Below are 20,604 nucleotides of genomic sequence, written 5' to 3'. Positions count from 1 at the left end.
GATACCAACAGTAAGATGTGTGATTGGTGTTTACTGTAAAAAGCACTCCAAAAGCACTCCATTTTACAGTTGTAAATCTGACCAAGAACAAAACTGCTCAAAAGACAAAGGACATTTCAGCTCATAGAGACTACCAAGCAGATGAAGTCCTTTATTAGATGTGAGGAATAGTGATGTGCGATACCACCGATTTCCTTTCCGATCCGATACCAAGTAAAATTCAGGGTGGTATTGGCGATACTGATCCGATACCGATACTCTGTACAAAAACTTAATGTTTCATTGCATTTCATAATACAATATATAATTGTATTATGTAATTGTAATAATAACATAACCATATTGCTTCATAATGATTAGAGGACATTAGACAACTTGTTTTTATTGCTTAATAATGCAGAATAATCATATAGAAACAAAAAAAACTGACGTTGTACGCTATTTGAGCATGTTGCCTGCCTGCAGCACTAAAGGACTCTGCGAGAGACGTCTGTCTCGCCCTAGCAGCACCTGTCCCTGTCCTCCTCTTCAGTTCGCCTCAACATAAGCTTATCATATTCTGTGATGTGATTTACTCCGAGGTGTTTGACAAGGTCAGTGGTGTTGCCACAACAACGTGTCCACACAGGACTCTGTTTGCGCTCAGCCATTGTTGTGAGTGTGCACGCCAGGGGCTGCGACACATTTATACAGCCGGAAGAATCGATGTTTCAGTATCGATCCGCACACCACTAGTGAGGAACCTGGACCTGAGAAAGAGAATGTAAAAAGCAGGCCCAACCACTGATACTGACCGTGAGCTTAGGCCCGTCACAGTTACATCATACAGTTGAGCTGAAACATTTCTTTGGTCTTGCGTCATCTTCTTGCAGCTGTGCTTTAAGTTCTTCACTGACAACTTTGTGTTTCTCAGTTTGGAGTCCTACCTTTAGTAGTTTGCGTGGATATCATCTTGAAATTGTTTAAAACTTTATACTTTGATGTGGGAACTTTGAATCATGCAGAAAACTTTTTATGCATTTTTACTTTTCTTAGGTAAATTACTTTTTTTTTTTGTAACAAAAAGGTTCCTCTTCTCTCTATTCCACCTGGATGGAGTATATATTGGAATCCATAAACAGATTTTCAGGCCCTATTAAGTACGTTTGGAGGAAACCAAACAGGCATATATCTTAAAATGATAAACAGGAAGCTCACCATTGAGAAAGCCTCTCTTAGGTTTTGTTTTGTTTGATAAACTAACACAGATGTCAGGAGTGACTGAAGAGACTGAACTCTGTTCACAACCTCCATATATATATATATATATATATATATATATTATCCAAGAGAAGAGTTTACTGAAGAAACTCCAGAAAGCAAAGAAGTTGCCGTCGTTGCTGATGGCTGGTGCAATGACGTCTAGATGTTGCATAGGCTCCTTGTCCTCGAATAGCAATTCTTCCCTGGAGTTATGTAAGAGTTGCTCCACCCTCTGAAGACTATTCCCACCCTTGCATCAGATTCTGCAGAAGAGAAAACGTGTCTGGCACGTGCCTGCATCCTTACTTTTGCTTATTTTTATAAAACGCAATCTGCAGATGGTCTTTTAATTTTCTAATGGTGAAAAATTGCATCATGTTGCGGTTAGGCATCTTCTATCTGATGAACGTGATTATGTCACAGTTATTCAGTTGTGTGTTTGATGTTGGTTGGGAAAAGCTCTGGAAGCTTCTGCATGCTCACACAGACACGTACACACACGTGGTGTATATTTAGACCACACAGATGAGGCACTGTGAGGGGAACAGCAGGTAACTGTTTCCTTCCCACATCATTTCTTATGCATGTCCCTTTATACCACACAAGGCAGAGAGTAAAAGCATTTTTATCTTAATGATTTAGTCTCGATTAATTGGCATCTGGTTGAACTCGAGTCTGCACATGCTGAGGAATCTCAGTGTAAACTGTCACTCCTGGGCCTTCAGAAGGACAAACAAACATGGGGGTGGGGTGGGTTGTAAAAACTGTTAATGAGCTCATTTGTTGGGTAGTCATGTATGTAACTCAGCTTCAGGTACTTGTGAGTTCTAAACATGGCTATGAGTGGGTTGTGGACTTTTTTTGTCTCTCAAAATTTCATAGAAAGTTCTAGATGCCTCCCCCAACACATCACTAAAAAAGTCAAGCCACTCATCAGCTGGCATGTCAGGGCAATTTGTAGAGAGCAGTAAAAGAAAAGCACTGGGAGGGGGGTCAAGAGATAGATGGAAATACTTTAGTTGGAGAACACCTAGTCCTGCAGTGTCAGACACCCAGATCAATATTTTATTATCTGCATAAGTAAAGCTATAGCATGAAATGTCTCTCTTTGTACTGGAGGCAGGTTTCGGTCTCTTTATATACATCAGAGATGAAACAGGAGACAGATAATCTTGTGAATGTAAATGTGCGATTTTGAGATCACAATACCAACAATAACATTAATCTGTGTGCTAAAGAAAAGGCTCAGCAGTTTTATGAAACTTTTCTTTCCGAAGAAAGCAGATCCTGCTTTTCTTTTTTTTTCTTTTTTTTAAACATCAGTGGTCTTCCAGACAACCCCCATCGTTTAGTAGCTACCCTGCAATCAGCAGCTGAGTTGGACAGACGTGGCAGTGTGGGTGTGGGGGTAGGGCTGAGGCTCCTGCAACTTCTGGGGAGGCATGAATACTGCTGCATGAAACTTTCTGGATGTTTCCATGTGAAGTTAAGCAGCAGTTTAACAACAGCCAGGGAACAAGTTAGAGCTTTTATTCTGGAGTAAAAATGCTTTCTGAGTAACATCCTGCCTGCGGAGACTGTTTTGATGCATGGTGGTGTTCCATACTTGAAGAGAAGCTCATACACACAAATGCCAAAGAGTGCAAAAAGAACTTTAACACTGTATTTATATGCATGCAAAACAATCATTTAATTCACAGTCAGTGGCAGCTTAATCTTTATCTCCAATCATGTGATGAAACCAGAGTTTAAGATTGAGTCAGCAAGCAGTGTTAAAAACCGAGGGGACTGAGGCAGAAACTTAAGACTGACCAGGATTCAGATTTTCTATTCAGGAGCCTTTTGTGGGAAAGTTTTAACGCTGATCCAGGACCAGCACTTACTTCAGTTGGCACAGCTTTCATCCCACCCTGTGATTTCAAGAGGGGGCTGTCCCAGCTCCCAGCTTCCTGAGGAAACACAGACACCCTCATTTGAATATCCCATTCCCAACTTCTAGAAAATTCTCTTTTAGGATATATAGAGCCAGGGAAGTCTGTCACAGCCACGCTATCCACCGGACACAGCTCGGAGAAGCAACCCTGCGATAATCTGTGCCAGGTAAGGATCAGAAGATAACGGTCTTTGTTTCACAGGGAGGAATGCGGCGACTGAATGAACTGCTTTGTTATCATGTGTTACAGCTGCAGTTCAGCTACCCTCCATTTTACCCAGTTTGAAAGCTGCAGCTGAGATTCCTCTGTCTGTCAGAGAATACTTCTTGTATTTCTTCTGTTTCCAGTAGGGAACAAATCCTGACCTGTTATCAGAGCTGAAAGTTGTCATGCAGCTGGCAGGGTGGCGCAGGCTTTCTGCTGCTTCCATGTCAGAACTTTGACAACAGTTTAAATGCATTCAGTTCAAACAAATAAAAAAAAGGTTTGCAGGAAAGTAGCGTGCCTGCACCCAGTTTAGCTTGTCTTTCCACTAGGAAGAGTATCACTTTGACTCATTGGAGCTCATTGGATCAAAGTATTTCCCCCCCTCCAGGGTCGGGAAACAAACAGTGAAAAGTGCCTCATCTTGAATGAGCGGTGGGTTGACTAGATTGGCAGCTTAATATTTAATGTTTAAATTCTAGTGGTTGAAAACTTGAAACTAGAACAGAGACGTTAGACTTCGTACTGTGCATAGAGTTTCTCTCCATGAGAATCTGCCTATATGTTCTCACTGCCTGCTCCACAGAGATTACTACATACACCTCTTGTCTTTCAGAATGAAAATCGCAGAAATGAAAACATCTCAAGGTATCACAAACATGCAATCACAGAGGAACAGATGCAGTGTGAGTCTGCATGAGAAACAGTATGCCAGTGCAGCTGGTTATTCAGAGCCATTGTTTGAACCAGAGATGGGATGATTTGGGTGCAGCCTACAGGCATACGCCCTTTTCTTTCTCTGCAGGCAACATGAAAAAAGTCTGCACTGTATGTCTCGCAAGACTGTTGCAAAGGGATTTCTGATCCTCGCATCTGAGGAGACACTATTAACCATTTGTATCACTTAAAATGTGTCCGGAGAAGCGAGATCCAGCTCAATCCAAGTAAACGTCGAGTTTCAGCTGTTCAGCTCAGGCGGCGGTCGCTGCTGACGTGGCACGAAACATGTCTCCCTCAAACTCCCTCAGACATTCCAGAGCTCCTGAGTGGGCTGGGTCAACTCTGCCCTTCCTCCACAGCCCAAGTGTAGTCGGCTCCCTGGCATTTTCTTTCTGAGATATATTTTAATAAATGAATATATTTCTGAATATCACAAACATGCTCTTCTTTTTCTTTTTCTTCTTGTTCTTTTTAAGGAATAATGTCATCATCGTTCTCTTTGCTTCCTTTTCACAGAGTGCAGCTGCTGTTGGAGACAGACAGGATGTGGATGACTAACATTGTAGGCCTTTGTCTGCTGGCCTTGGTGGCCTCTGCAGAGGATGTGAAGCTGAGCACCCACGCCACCGCGCTGGCTGATAAAAGCACCAACTTGGCCTTCAGGTTTGTATATTATTGATTCTGGCGCACTTGTAACATAAAGTAATATTCTCTGTGTTTATATATAAATATATGCATTTTTTTAATTTCACTTTAGCCTCTACCACACCATGGCAAAGGAGAAAGACACAGAGAACATCATCATTTCTCCTGTGGTGGTGGCCTCCTCTCTGGGGCTGGTGGCTCTTGGTGGCAAAGCCTCCACTGCCTCCCAGGTGAAAACAGTCCTCAGCGCTGACAAACTCAAGGATGAGCATCTGCACGCAGGCCTGTCAGAGCTCCTCACTGAGGTAAGGAGCTTCCCTTGTTTCATAATTCCACCATCATCACCACAGGCCATAGACTCCGAGTTGTCTTTATATCACAAATTAATGGCGTACATGTGCCACTTCTTCTCAGGTGAGCAACGCCAAGACACGCAACACCACCTGGAAAATCAACAACCGCCTCTACGGCCCCAGCTCTGTGTCCTTCGCTGACGAGTTTGTGAAGAACAGCAAGAAGCACTACAACTACGACCACTCCAAAATCAATTTCAGGGACAAGAGGAGCGCAGTGAACTCCATCAACGAGTGGGCGGCCAAGTCCACAGGCGGCAAGCTGCCTGAGGTCACCAAGGACGTGCAAAACCCAGACGGAGCCATGATCGTCAACGCCATGTTCTTTAAGCGTGAGTATGGCGTTAACGCCTGACTGAAGCTCTTTGTGAGGCCAGACGCCTGTGCAGAGTTGTGACCTCGTGTCTTTTTCCCCCCTCACAGCTCACTGGGAGGAGAAATTCCACGATAAAATGGTGGACACCCGTGGTTTCCTGGTTACTCGCTCATTTACTGTCGGAGTTCCCATGATGCACCGCACAGGTGAGTTTCTCTCTCATCTTTCTTTTTGATCTTATTATGTCTCCAGAAGCTGATAACCCACCCCGCCTTCCAGTACACACATGTGATAAGATCTGCTTTGTCTGCCCCTCTCTCAGGTCTTTATGATTTCTACGAGGACACAGAAAATAAAGTCTTTGTGCTGAACATGCCTCTGGGCCAGAAACAGGCCTCCATGATCCTTATCATGCCCTATCACCTGGAGCCCCTGGAGCGCCTGGAGAAACTCTTGACAAGGAAGCAGGTGGACACTTGGCTCAGCAAGATGGAGAACAGAGCCGTAGCCATCTCCCTGCCTAAGATCTCAGTGGAAGTCAGCCACAACCTGCAGGTAAATGTTTGCACACTGGATGGCTCAAATGGAGTGTAACTTTAAGAGTGTTAGAAAATATTACTGTGAACCCAGAGCGCTGAGCAACTTCATCTGTGTTTTGCAGAAACACCTGGCTGAGCTGGGCTTGACAGAAGCTGTGGACAAAGCCAAGGCTGACCTGTCCAACATCTCTGGAAAGAAGGATCTCTACCTTTCCAGCGTCTTCCACGCATCAGCCCTGGAGCTTGACATCGAAGGAAACCCATACGACACAAGCATCTTCGGTACTGAGAAGCTGAGAAACCCCAAACTCTTCTACGTAGATCACCCCTTCATTTTCCTGGTAAAGGACAACAAGACCAACTCCATCCTGTACATCGGCAGAGTGGTTAAACCTAAAGGGGACAAAATGCGTGATGAGCTATAATGTTTAAAGTTATAAATTGTGGTGGGTAGCTTTATTATTTGTGAAATTATGGCAGGAAACTGTGCACGTGTGTAATTGTGTGTGATTTTATGCGCGCGCATGTTTTGTTTTTGGTATGATTGTTACCTCAGTAGCACATTCCAATTGACAATCTGTGGACTGAATATCCGAGCTTAGAAACATTCGACTTTCCCAGGGAACAAATCTGTTTACATGGCTTCGTCTTAAGAACATGCTGGTTTGAATAATCTAAAAAAAAAGTGCCTTTTTTAAGACTTCCACAAACAAACAGCAGTCGGCACAGCAGACAGCATGCTTATATTAAGTACGAGTCCTCTTTCACATCCTGTTTTTGCCTGCGTGTGTTCGGCTACGACCTGTGTGTGCGTTTTTGTTTTTTTTGCAATATCTTTAATGTTTAAAGAGAAAAAAGATCGATGCACAAGCTGTTTTACAGTGCTGTCTCATTCCCCCTCTCATTTTGCCTCCAGCCTGCACTGAACTGTTCCCCTGCACGAGCTGAGCTTGCAGGGGGAAGGTGGCAAATCGTCTGGTGCTTAATTTAAGTTGCAAACCATCTTCTGTGTCGTTTTCTTGCTGTAGGTATTTTCCACAAAGAATCTGTTGGAATGGTGTGATTTATGTGATTAATGTGGACCTTTTTCAATAAAAAAAATGAAGAGAACATATTTGTGCGTGGCTCTTTTCTTTGTTGAGAATCTCCTGAATGAATACCACGTGAATGCCATTCAAATACGGATGATAGAGTGCTATAGGGAGCTGAACTGGAGAATGTGTGCACGCTAGTGTTAACATCTCTAAAGGATAACAATTTTTCCAGCTGGCTGAAGGTCAAACAGTCTTCCCAGGTCTGGAATGCAGTGCTTTTGTCGGTGTGCTGTTGTCTTGCAGCTACATCCTGCTATGCGCAAACATCTGGAGATTAGATTTCCCACTCACCATGAGAACCCCGCACTCCAGTTTTTAAACAATGTAGAGTCTGCATTGTCAGGAAGATCCCAACAAAAGATCCCACTGGTGTTATTATTTAGGCTGGTAGTGTTTAGAGAAATGGTCCACCATCTATAAATGAGCGCCTCATAGACTCTCAGTATTCCTGTAGGGCTTCTGTTTCATGCACGTCAAATACGCATTGGGACAGAAATAAAAATAAAGAATGCTACAATAAAAATCACCAGAACCTCTCATACGAGAGGACGTAATCTCATTGTGAGACACAAGTGCGTCTTCTACAGAGAAGCATGCCGCCACCTTGTGGTTGCTGAGAATAAGAGAGAGCGAGCTTTTTAAGGTGTTACAAATGAGTGATTTAGTTACTTTATATTTACACAGATCTTACACATTGCATTACAGTTACATAATATACAAGACAAATAAACATCATATAAGTTACACAATATACATTACAATATATTGCTGACTGACTTAGCTGTTGATTTGTATACTGAGCATGAATAATGCTTCTATTTTCAAAAATAACATGATGTGATCAGTGGGAGAATTTGCAAAATTTATAATCGGCTAAAATATGTTTCATTGTTCAGCGCGTGAATATAAGATTACTTCATACTTAGGGCTGAGTCCAAAACATGCATCAAAAAAAGGTACGTTTCTACTAAACGACATTTTGTATCTATTTCAGTTTTTTACTTTGTAAAGGTTTTACCTTATGCAATCCGCAATGAAACTACAGTGCACAGGGACATTTCTTGTATTGTTGTATTACTTTACTTTTTAATCTAAAAAGAAGTAGATAAGAGGTTAAAAAGCAAAACAAACAAAAAAAAACCCCCAAAATCTGCTCAGCGCTCATTCCCAATTTTTTTTTTGTGAAAATTTTGTGTTTTAATTGTTGTACAGGGCTTTCTAGCTCTTATGTCTGTGACAAGCACTATATATACATAACATTGTATTTACTTGCTAATTTACTTTGAACCGGAAGGTGGTGCTGTTCATCTGTTACTCCTTGCTGTCCTGGATATATATGTGTAAGTTATATACATGGGACCATTATCTTTTAAAGAAACCATGTGACACTTGACACACGATTACAAATTCACGTGTGTTAATAATAATTAAATAATAATAAAAGTTTGGTTGGAATTTTGGTTGATGTGAATAAAAACATAATGTTTTCTCTACATTTTTGATTTTTTCCCCGTAAAGCCTGATGTATATACAGTCGACACACATACAGTGTGCCTGTGAGCAATAAATTTCACAAAAACGCCCTATGTATTAAACATGATACAAGTTAAAGCTCGTATATGCAAACTGATATTCAATGTCTTCTATTAATTCATCGGAAGGTTGAATAATCTCTCCAGTTTTATTTATTGATGTTTTTCATTATTCAGGCTTTACAGGTTTAAAATGTCTGACATCATTGAGAATTTTTCACTGGGTCTGTTATAGATTTTCAACATGTATCTTATTTGTATCGTCTTACTGAGCACCTCATCAGAAACAGAACATTAAGGCGGATTCATTTAACTAGAGTTTTGAGTGCTGACAATAGATGTTAAAATGACACTGAGCACATTAGAAACAGTGACATGTTTCACTAAAGGAAGTGGCCATTTTCCTCCTCATGACCGAAATAAAAATGAGTCGTACTTTTCCTTATTTATACTTGTTAAATATTTCAAGAAAAAAAACTGTAGGCATGGGCTTAAATGTACTTTGTCATGTGCTTCAAGACAGTAGAAAAAAAAACTGATCGACCCTTTTCTTTTTTTCCTCTCATCTTGTTATTTTCATACAGTAGCAGCTTTTGCCTCAAACTTTGAATGGCTAACCAGTTTTAGAATTCAGCCACAGCTAAGTAACAGTCTCGACAACTATATTATGAGCTTTATAACAAACTAAAAACAGATAAAATCACCAGAAAAAAAGATAACATTTCATTTTGAAATAGGCGTTTGGGGCACTCAAATTTTCCAGCAAGTGAGCTTCTGATTGCCCTGTAATAGGTGACCACGCAGTGGCCGGTGAGTGCAGAGAGGAGTGAGCGAGTGCATCCATCATGAAGGAGTGGTGCACTTTCCCCGTGATTCTGGCAGCAGGTACGTAGGCAGGTAACTCTCATTACATTAGCACCGTTGTGTTTTGCTGCGCTGGCTGCAGGCAGATTAGCCGGTCGATGGACAATCCTCTTAAAGAAGTCTGCCTTAAGCCACAGTGAGAAGCTGGGTGGTGCTCTCTGTCCTCTGCGTGCCCCTCCCAGCTCTTTGTCTCTATTTGGATGGATGCTTACTCCTCCTGATGCTTTCTCCTCTCCTTTCCTCTCCTCTAGTTTTGCTTGTTCCACATTTCTCCTTCTCTTCCTTGCCTTCACAACTTTTTGTCCACCTGCCTGTTGGCCTTGCGGAAATGAGTCTTGATCTCCTCTGTCACCATCTCTTGCCAGTTGTCCCTAGTTGACACAGAGTAAGGTGTTAAAATCATGGCTGTAATTTGTGCAGTTGTCAATTTTAGGGAGTACTCTAGGATCCACAAAAACACAACGAGAGCTGCTACAAACACAGTAAATTTAAAAAAACAAAAACAAACCACCAGCCAGCCACAATGAAAACGAATGCACTAAACAAAGAGGGCTTTCCCCAATCTGCTTAAGAAGATACGACAAGATCAAAAGATTAATGTGGCACTGCCAGACCACAAGCAATCTGTGAGATCCAGATATCTATAAGGGAAATTTATGCGCACAATCTCATCACGGTAGCACTTTACAGCACAACACCAGCTGGCATGCAGGTCTATACCTCCTGTGTATGGACTAAGAAGGTCAAGCCTTTTTCTCGGCTTTGTTTTTCCTGTATGCAGCTATCTCCTCAGGGTTCAGCCCGTGATTGTCTTGCCTGAAGCAACATGTGGATAGTTGCAGTTTGCATGAGTGGCAGGACACAAGTTACATGTGTGCATCACACTAATGAAAAGCAACATTTCTGAAAATATATCTGAAAAAAAAAAGATGTTTACAAGTGACTCATGAATCTGACTTCAATGGCAAATTGTGACAATCGCACACATTTCATTATTTCCCTTTAAATTCAGCTGTTGTGACGGTGCAGTGAGCGAATGAAAAGCGAGACTCTGTCTCTTACCCTGGTTTAATCTCTGGTGGTTTTGGCAAAGGCTTTGTAAAGTTGGTTTTCCCCACAAGCCAGTATGTCTCCTCAATACCTTTACCCTGCAACAAAAAGAACAACTCAGAGCTGTGCAGTCGGTCTTTTAGTAAATAAGTAAGTCCTTCCCAAAGTGTTACCTTAAGCTCTGTCTTTCCTCGGACTTCTATTTTATAACCATCGTTAAGAGAGTGGAGGATCTTCACTGTGCTCATATTTACATGGATTCTATAAGCTGAGGATAGGATAAAGCGCATATAAAGACAATATACAGACAACAGAGTCAACCTAAACATGCCACGATGCAGCAAAGATCGCACGTACGCAGGCCAGTGGATTCCATACGAGAGGCAGTGTTCACGGTGTCTCCAAAAAGGCAATACCGAGGCATAGTCAGACCCACCACGCCTGCAACGCAGGGCCCTGCAAAATACACAACAGAAGTCCAATCATTCCATTCACTCATGGAAAAATGTCCGTTACTAGTGGTGTTTTCATTTAAAGGTGAAACCCATGGTTTCAATTAGGAAAGTTTTAGTATCTGAGGTGTTTTACATCACTCACTTGGAGAGAAGCATTAAGAGTCCCACCTCATAACAGAGCATGCATCAATAACAACAAATACGAGAGAGATTAAACATGAAATTGAGCGGCTGAGCCAGAGGTGGGTTGCAGTGGAGTGGACTGCAGATGTGCAGCAACTGTGGGCAAACTAAAGTAGCTTAAACCATGCACTATAATGCCTGAGTTGTGCTTTAGCAGCAAATAACTTAATAACATACCCGGAAATGCCTCTTAACCCTGCGGGGTAACTTTAACCTGATGCACACCTCCAAGGAAATGCAACTACTAATCAGGCTGATGCAGCCCGCAGCACCTCTGATTGGTGTGGAAGGTTACAGCGTAGGGTTTGGAGGGGTTATGTTGTAAGCTATGACGTGGATTTCCTGCTAAAGGATAATTCAAGCATACAATGAGATGTCAGCTGATGTGGGCTGGCATGGCAATGAGCTGTGACTGCCTGTGTCTACCTGAACTAATGCTTGTCCATTGACTCTGCATCAAGCCGAAAGCACTGCAAAGTCCACTGCCAAGACTGCAACTCTTATACTTACTACACAGTATATTTACCTGTGTCATAGTCTTGTTATGTTTTTTTTAGTTCTTGTGTTATTTTGTACGATGCACCACAGTAGCCAACATATACTGTTTCTAAATGAATAAATACGATCGGACTACTATGTGGATTCCTGTTCTAAAATCTCTTTCAGCGACGCACATTCATCTTTGGATTCTACCTGATAAGCTTGTCAGGCTGATAATGACTCCAAAGACTGCCACGCCCACCTGAGTGGATTCCTATTCGTATCCTGACGGGCACGTCCGGCATGTGTCGCATGTGGAAGGTTCCCACTGAGCTGAGGATGTTCAAAGACATGTTGGCGATCTCAGCAGCGTGCTTGTTGCCATTTTTCTTAGGCAGGCCTGATGCTACCATGTAAGCATCACCGATGGTCTCCACCTGGACAAATCAAGAAGTTTATTCAGTGAAAGGGCAAATCAAGTGGAAGTCAAAGGTTTCAGACCAGTAACCTCTGAAACTGGGTGTTTATCAGGCGATATTATTCCCTGACCTTATAGACATCATGGTTAGAGAGCACAGCATCGAATAGTGTGTAGAGGTCATTCAGGAGGTCGACCACCTCAATGGGATCACTGAGCGAGGAGATGGTGGTGAAACCCACAATGTCGCTGAAGTAGATTGTCACCTGATCAAAGAACTCTGGCTCCACTGTGGCACCAGTTTTCAGGGCCTCTGCCACAGAACTGGACAGAAATAGAAAAAAAAAAAAGGACGAATGAGATGATCATGGAGTAGGGGTACATTTATTTTCCAAACTTCATGCTGGCAGGATTGTGTGAGAGTGTTGACTGACGGTGGAAGCATTTCAGACAGCAGCTTCTCCGTTCTCTGCTTTTCCACCTCCAGCTCCTCTGTTCTCTCTCTGATGAGTTCCTCGAGGTTGGAGCTGTACTGCTCCAGCATCCTCAGCATGGAGTCGATGATATTGGTCTTCTTACCCTTGTTGATTAGCTTGAACTATTGGAAAAAGTACGGCGTCATGTTAAACAAATATGTATAGAGCTCTTTAAATAGTTTAGATGAAGTAAAGAAATGAGGCCACGAGGTCGTCTGCAAAAACGAACCCGGTCAAAGATCTCATCAAAGGTCGGTCTGCGGTCAGGCTGTTCGCTCCAGCACTGCTTCATCAGCTGGATGCATTCAAGCGGAGCCTGGTCTGGAGCCACAGTAGGACGGCACATGGGAGGAGGTTTTTTCACCTTACGGATAATCTCTGGAGAACACGGGATGAATAAATACCAAAGTTATTACAGGTGCCTAAAGCAAAACTAAAAACTAAAGCTGTTTGTAAAACAAACATTTTAATTAAGTGAAATAAAAATAATGCAACTAAATAAAACCTTAAACAAAAATTTTAAAATAATTGAAACAGTTTTGTGAACTTGGAAAACTAACTTAAGTAAAAATATACAGGTAATATAATTTTACTGTTTGCTAGTTTGATAAAATTATATGAATTTCCCTGATAAACCTTTGAGGGATTGTTAATTGAGACTGTGGGGGTCTACGACACTGTGAATCAAATGTACGGTGTCCTTGAGAGGCCAAAAGGACTGCAACTTAAGAAAACAACAGTAATAAGAAAAACGCTGCAAAAGCACACAAAACACAACGGAAATAGGAAAAACGAAAACAGAAATAGGAAAAAACACAAGGGAAGTGTTTCTGGGGAGACAATAACCTGACGGACCAGTTGCAGGAACCCAAAACACTGTAGGCGTGTTTTATCATGATTCATATAATACTAATGATGGATTTTTAGGCTAATAGTTAGGTTAACACACTTACCTCATCTTTTCTTTCCTCACAAAACCGATAGATCCTCCACTTCTTCTAAGTGTCTCCCAGCGCAATTCTTGGTTCCTGCAACTGGTCTGTCGGGTTATTGTCTCCCCAGCAACACTTCCCTTGTGCTTTTGGAAATCTGTTTTTTCCTATTTCTGTTTTCATTTTTCCTATTTCCGTTGTATTTTGTGTGCTTTTGCAGCGTTTTTCTTATTGCTGGTGTTTTCTTAAGTTGCAGTCCGTTTGGCCTCTCAGGGCCACCGTACAAATGCTTTCAAAAACTTCTGTGGATTTTCCGAAATCTAACGTCTGACACATGCCCTCCATACAATAATAATTAAAAAACAGATCTAACACTAAAACTAATGAACATTAAACTAAAACAAGAAAGAAATCAAACGGGAGACTAACTGACACTAAGCAGAATTAAAAACAAATGACAGAATACAAAACTATTATTACTTTTATCTCTGTACTGACACTCTGTTAACTGAATTTGAAGTGGAAAGACAGCTTTTGGTGGCAGCCAAACCAAAATCAGATATCTCCATCTTCTCCTTACTAAATAAGTAAATAACTCATTGTTTGAGTATTCTGTGATGAATACACACCTTCAGGTGGCAGTCCCAGCATACAGTACGGTGGCCCTCTCACCACCACCTCTTGAAGAATGATAGAAAAACCGTACACGTCTCCCTTAAATGTCCCTTTGCGAGAATTTGCAAGGTCGCGTAGAAACTCTGGTGCTGTCCAAAACAGATCTAAGTACAACAAAGGAAACATTTAGATTCTGGCATTGTTTCAGTAAAGTATATTGAGTGTAAAACACAGCACAGCAAACAGTACCTTCAGGTGGGGGCTCTTCTAAAGGAGCTTTCTGAGACTCCAGCAGCTCATTGAAGCCATAGTCAGTAATCTTGAGGACAAAACGGCCGTCTACCACACAGTTTCGGGATTTTAGCCTGCCGTGGGGGAAGTCCCTGTGGTGAAGATATTTTATACCCTAGAAAGATTCAGATGCAAATAACACTTTGATTCAATCATAAAGAAACAACTAAAAACACTTAATAAAACTCTTGCTGTTTTCTTCCCTTCAAAAAATGGCAAGCGGTTCTTTTCTAAAAGACTTTTTTTTTTATCACCTTGATGAGATCGAGCATGAGGGAGGACTTGAACATCCAGTCTAGTTTAACGTCCTCGTTCCTCAGCAGGTCCTGCAGACTGCCCCTCGAGCAGTGCTCCGTCACCATCGCAAACATGGAGCAGTCCAGAAAGAAGCCCAGGAACGGATTTACGTTCTCGTTTCTCAGGTCCTTCATCTGAGAAAAGTAGCTGCAGTTTGTTAAGATGACCAAAAAATCATACACATTTTTCAGTCTGAATATTTACAGGAATTACACATTCAGGTTTTTTTTCTCATTCATCATTGGGTCACACAGGAGAGCACATGTCACCTAAATATTGTGTTGAAATGACACATGACAATAACACTGTATAGTTTATATTTGTATTTGTACCATTTGATAACACAGTATTTTGCATTTATATTTTGTATATTTGTATACACTGTATTTTGTATTGTATATATATATATATATATATATATATATAGTGGTGTCAGAGCACAATGTCTTGCTATTTGCCCTCTGTGTATGCTGTTGACCAGGAGCGTCACATTTCATCTCTCTGTATATCCATACTGGGCTGAGACAACAATAGAGTTCACTCTGACTCTAACCCTAACTTGCTCTCAGATCACTCTCTTCCACAAATTGTCATAAAAATCTGAAGACACAGAAAGCAGAAAATGTCTCCTGAAGCATATTAATATGCATTTACGTGACATCAAGTTGGACATGCTGCTCTACCTTCATGAAAATCCTGGAGGTGCTTTGTTTTACTTCCTTGAAGTGGCCCTCTTCGAATTTCTTCAGCCAAACCCAGTCGCCCTAAATGCAAAAGCATGATATTATTGTTATATGAAATTAAACTCTCCATTGATAGAGTCATAAAGGGTTCTTATTTAGTCAACCTCCTTCCACTGAAATGTGTTAATTTTGTATATAAAGCATCTTGAGTCACTGGCCCAGACATTATGTTACACAAGGATCTCCCTTACCTTCCTCACTTACTCACCAGCTTATGTTAAGAAGCTTTAGTGAATATTTGATGTAAACTCAGCTTACCTCGTACACAGCTACATTAGTGGTCTCATGAGTTTCTGTTTGCATGCTATTCACAGAGTGTGAGGGGTCTGCAGATTTCTCCTCCAGAGCGCTCCTGGACTCGCTCAGATCTTCTAAAGTGATTTTCTGCATGACATCAAACACCATTTAAAGATTTATTAGAAATGAGAGCCATGCTGTGCTTGGCAGACATTAAATGTGACGATGTGGAAAACGCACAGATGATGGAACGGTGTGCTTTAGTCTAATTTAATGATGACTTACCTTTTTGCTAAGCTGAGGGTTGATAAAAGTGAGATCCTCTAAGGTCAGGAGGATCCGATTGGGACCTCTGACCAGCTGGATCTGATGAAGTCTCCTCCTGCCAAAGTGATTTTACAATAGGTAAACAGCACACATACAACAAATTCCCTGAATCTCAGAAACGATACGGGGGAAGTAGTGATGTCTCCCTCAAATGTCTACATCTGGAAAAACGCTTTTTTTCTTCTGTTTTGCTACAAATTTATATTCCCTGCTGTCATGATTTAATAAGTAAAAATAATAGTGGCTTGAACAAACCCAAATTTTCACCATTTTATCTAAAAAAAGGAGAATGCTTATAGTTCTTCGAGTAGATTCTTCTGGTGTGTCTGACTGTCTTTAATCCAGAGATGAGCTCTAAGTTAAAAGTACATTTCTAATTCTCAAGCTTTTATACATGAGACATGTCTTCTCAAGCAAAGAGGCATAATATGTGATTCTGGAGATGATATTAGTTATTACCCACATCATACCACATGGTATAGATCACACTACTTCAAATCTCTGAATATAGGCTTGGAAGCGGGAGGCATCGTTGGAAAAAAAAAAGACTTTGCATATTTACCTGATATAGAGAATTACTGTGAGCCCCGCAACAGCCAGGGAGAAGATGACTGCTAACGCTATTATGATGTAGGTGACCTCCACACCTAAGGACCATAGTGGTATGCATTAGACTGATGGATAAATGACAAAATGTAGACTTGGCTAAACTCACACCTCTTTACACAAACACACCAGAGCCTCATACCTCCTGTGCAGATGGTGCCTTGGTCAAACCAGCAGCTGGAGTCAGAGGGAGGAGGGGACCCTCCGGGGAAATTTATGGACCTCCCCGCAAAACGGAGTGCCCCTGATGTTAGGTCCACTACATAGGTCTGGTACAGCTTGCTGCCCCTGTTGTCAGAGTCCAGGATGATGTAGTTGGTCTTAACACTCCCAGAGGTGTCCACTTTGACCTCCTGGTTGAAGCCATTAAAAGTGATGTTCCGCTTGAAATAGGCCAAGTTCGACCCTGACAGCTGCATGCCTGCTTTCCTGACATTTTGGATGGACTTGGCCAGCAGGTAGATGCTGTTATAGATGGTCCCAAACAGCGGATGAACCTGCAGGTTCAAGCGAAGGCTTAGCAAGGTTGTAACAGAAAACATGACGGGGTTCCTATTTCAGTCATTTACAGCTGCTAAAAAGGATATTTTATAATTAATATAGAAAGTCATATATTATTATTAAAAGCATGTGATTATGTTTTTCTATAATATGCGTGTGGAGACAGCAGGAAACATTATAACTGTCTAATGACTCAGCCTTTGCACCAATATATGTCATGATATGCAACAATGTGTGATGGAATAACAAACAAGGAGGACATTGTGAGTGAAATCAGTTGAATTGGCTTCCTACCTGCTCTGGCTCCATGGGCAGCGTCACTTCTTTGCTCCTCTTGGCCGCAGCAAACGCCTCGTTGAAGGACAGTGGCTCCGAGGCCACTGTGATAGTGAGCACGGCGTCGTAGGCCTCTCTCAGGTTGCTGCTGTTTTGCAGAGGGAGGTAGGAGACGTTCATATAGGGCACGCTGTAGAGCAGAGCGTCGTAGGGCACAAACACATACTTCCCTGAAGTCAGACCCATCTTGCGTGCTGTGAGGAGGAAAGTAGCTTGCTGCTGACCTCCAACCAAGACTGAGTGCATGCACATAACGATGACTGAAATGAAGAGCAAAGACACAAAGCATTACAAATTCCTTATGAATATATGTGGTGCACTAACAGGACTATTATGAACAAATGCTGTGTTGGGAAAAGCACCTTATTTTTTATTGAATGGAGAGAGTGTGAAATATCTTAACTGCAGTAAACGTGCCAGAAATTTAAGAGGAAATGTTTGAAACCTTTGCAGCTTCTTATTGTCAAAATAAAAGTCTTTAAAAAAAAAAAGCAGATTAATTAAATTGGTGCCGTTCTTCGCTTTAAGCACAAGGTCAAACCTGAATTATCTAAATGGCATCCGGCTCAGGTGTTGGAGAACAGCTGAGGTGTGGCAGTACTCTGGTTGGGTGATCTATTGGTTTGGCATTTGCCATTCTGCAAGTTGCTTTAATGTCAAATGATGTTTGCTCCCAGTGTTTTGTAACAGAAGTTGGTCAAAGAAGGGGTCATTTGATTGTTAGGGGTTTCTCTGTGTTATTGTAGGGACTTTGCCTTACAATATAAAGTGCCTCGAGGTGTCTGCTGTTGTGATTTAATAATAAAATTGAATTGAAAATAAATAAATATATAAATCAGTGGCCACTGTTATTTTGAGACCTCGTTTGACTAAACTGAGCACACGAAATGTCCTTTTTTTTTTAGAAAATCTCCCCTTTGGGCAAGAATATTGGCAGTAAGCGACAGATAACAGATAGAGGTCCATTACCAGAGAAAGAGAAGGGTATGCTACTTATTTACACTGCTGTGTTTTACTGCTGATTTTATGTAACAAATATAAATGCATGGCCAAAATATCAGAGCCTTTGCGCGTTAGAACCATACCACAATTTCACAACTTTAACACAGCACAGATTGTACCTTGGGTGCTTTTCTCCTGTCCCTCCACAGACTGCATATAATCATCTATGGAGCACTGTTTTTCTCACACACTCACCCCTGACACCTCCTGCATCCTGGATCTTCCTCATCGTGCTCTCCACCTCCGTCTCATTCACGCCCATAGATCCGACGAGTCTAACGGGAAGCCCCTTGCTCCTGAGAGCAGAAGCAACCCTCACAGCCGTGTCAATCCAGATGTCCTCATTGGATGACACTACCAGGACGCTGGCCCATCTGAAGTGTTTCAACACTACGAACAACACGTCGGTGGGAAACGGCACTGTCCTGGTAAAAGTTGGGTATGCCGTGGCGCTCTCCAGCTCGTAGGCGACACAACCATATGAGAAGAGAGCCTTGTCCCAGTTCCTGGCGAGCAGAGACGCTGCGACACAGTATCCGGGGTTGGTGGGGCCAACGAGTCCGTCTGCTATGCCCTCGTAGTAAATATATGCCGTGAGCGCTTTCGAGGTTTCGCACGGCTCTTGGACGATGATGAAGTCCATTTTGAGGCCCAGATCTAGAGCGGCGTCCCCGTTTATCCTGCTCACGGCGAGCCTGGCCGCCGCAGCAGGCAGGGCCTTGTAAAAAACAGGGTCGCAGTTCCAGGGCCCCAGGACCCCAACTTTGAATATCAAACAGCGGACGCAGCAAGGGAACGTCAGCACTCCCAGCAGGACCCATAACAGAAAGTTGTAAAAGGGCAGAGCCGGTAAGGTGTGTCTGTTTTTAATTACGGGCACACACGAATGGCTGGACTCCCACAGCGGCCATCTGAAATTTGGAGCAATATGTTGCATTGTCCTCCCACGGTGACCAAGATAGTGAAGCCTTGCGTTCACTATCAGTTATCAGTCACACCTCTGACACCTGCAAACCGGGGTACAGACACAAGTCTCCATTTTGCCCAGTATTATTTGAACGTTCACAGATGTTTAAGCACAACTGAAGCACTCACCACATGTCTGTAACGGCATCAGGACAGGGTCCGATGAGACAATCTTACAGATACCCACTCGGATCTGCGTTCTTTCTTTTCTTTTTTCTTTGTTCTGTCTTCACACACACTCGCCAACTAACCATCCCCGATACCTTTACCTGTTCGCCCCGGTGTCGCTCTGATGAAGACACAGGCCGGTCATCGTGTGGGGATTACGGGCTGAAAGTGTCACGAAAAGCGCCTAGATGGGGGTGTGGAGACAACTTTAGCACCCTGGAGAGCTACTTACGTCCTGCAGTCAGCGTCTCTGTGGGCTCCTGCGCGTTTCCACAAACAGCTCTGTTCACAGGCAACATGTCTCTTAAAAAAGGACGCAAAACCACTCGTGTCTTTTTTTCTTTAGCGTGTAAATGTGAAAAGAAAATTAGATGTATTCCAGATCGAAGTTTTTTTTTAAATCCTGCACTCCTCCTTTCGATAAAAAATAAAAAATAAAGCGCAATTTCCCTCCCCCAAAAATTACAACTCTTTGGTTTTGTAATAATTTGAAGGGGAAATGATTTAGTATGTTAGTATAGGAGGTCAGTATCAGCTACAGGCCCAATCAATCAAATCCCTCCAAAGTGACCCGGGACCAGTGTTACTCACTAATCCATTTTCAGTGAGGCACAATATAAGAGGATTGACAGCAGGCCTTAGCGCACTCTGAAAGCCTTGCTGTGGTCCAGGTTAGGCCTTTTTGCCTAGAAGTGTAATAACAAATTCATTTTTCCTCATTCTTCGTATAAAAGAGAAAAAGAAGGTCCTCCGTGTGCACACAGAGACAAACATTTAGCAAGCAAACGGGTCATTATCAAGACAACTCAGCCAAGGTGCACCGAGGCAAGTGAACAGCGCTTTAATTGGCCTAATGTGCGCACGGTGCAGCTTGGATTAAATGAATTTGAACTCTAGCGAAGTGGGAGTAATTAGAGTTAACAAGGGCTTTCCCTGCAGGTCTCACGAATTCTGCCTGCGTCAGTCTTTTTTCGGTCTTCTATGACTGGTGAAGCAGCCTGTGCCTGGCAGAAGCAGCTGGTTGTCACCACATCCACACACGAAATATGGAGAGGGTGGATGAATGAATACAAACAAA

General features: G+C 42.3%; 2 protein-coding genes across 6 annotated transcripts; one reads left to right on the top strand and one right to left on the bottom strand.

The window, feature by feature from the left end:
* The first annotated feature begins 3,188 nt into the window (after positions 1-3,188).
* Positions 3,189-7,065, top strand: serpinh1b (serpin peptidase inhibitor, clade H (heat shock protein 47), member 1b). Of its 5 annotated transcripts, XM_085245619.1 has the most exons (8): positions 3,236-3,342; positions 3,997-4,028; positions 4,617-4,763; positions 4,858-5,050; positions 5,160-5,430; positions 5,522-5,620; positions 5,737-5,969; positions 6,076-7,065. In XM_085245619.1, exons 3-8 carry the CDS (start codon positions 4,645-4,647, stop codon positions 6,376-6,378), a joined length of 1,218 nt encoding a protein of 405 aa, XP_085101745.1. In that variant the 5' UTR covers positions 3,236-3,342; positions 3,997-4,028; positions 4,617-4,644; the 3' UTR covers positions 6,379-7,065. The 5 variants fall into 5 exon arrangements, with proteins under 5 accessions (XP_085101744.1, XP_085101742.1, XP_085101745.1 ...); XM_085245618.1 differs by lacking the exon at positions 3,997-4,028 and having other exon boundaries at positions 3,189-3,342; XM_085245616.1 differs by having other exon boundaries at positions 3,210-3,342; positions 3,997-4,763.
* A 2,535-nt stretch (positions 7,066-9,600) lies between these two features.
* On the bottom strand, positions 9,601-20,489 carry gucy2f (guanylate cyclase 2F, retinal). Its single transcript, XM_085245614.1, has 18 exons — positions 18,588-20,489; positions 17,349-17,650; positions 16,696-17,050; positions 16,510-16,594; positions 15,906-16,002; positions 15,642-15,767; positions 15,324-15,404; positions 14,598-14,774; positions 14,302-14,458; positions 14,067-14,216; positions 12,735-12,883; positions 12,464-12,627; positions 12,161-12,353; positions 11,874-12,048; positions 10,851-10,949; positions 10,667-10,761; positions 10,506-10,591; positions 9,601-9,814 (listed from the first exon to the last, which is right to left on the bottom strand). Exons 1-18 carry the CDS (start codon positions 19,327-19,329, stop codon positions 9,733-9,735), a joined length of 3,315 nt encoding a protein of 1,104 aa, XP_085101740.1. The 5' UTR covers positions 19,330-20,489; the 3' UTR covers positions 9,601-9,732.
* Positions 20,490-20,604: the final 115 nt, after the last annotated feature.

Source organism: Mchenga conophoros, linkage group LG14 (genome assembly GCF_057382185.1).
Source record: "Mchenga conophoros isolate Kocher_MC1m ecotype Shallow Benthic linkage group LG14, M_conophoros_male_GT1.1, whole genome shotgun sequence".
Lineage (NCBI taxonomy): Eukaryota > Metazoa > Chordata > Actinopteri > Cichliformes > Cichlidae > Mchenga > Mchenga conophoros.
This window is presented reverse-complemented; position numbering and strand designations above follow the sequence as displayed.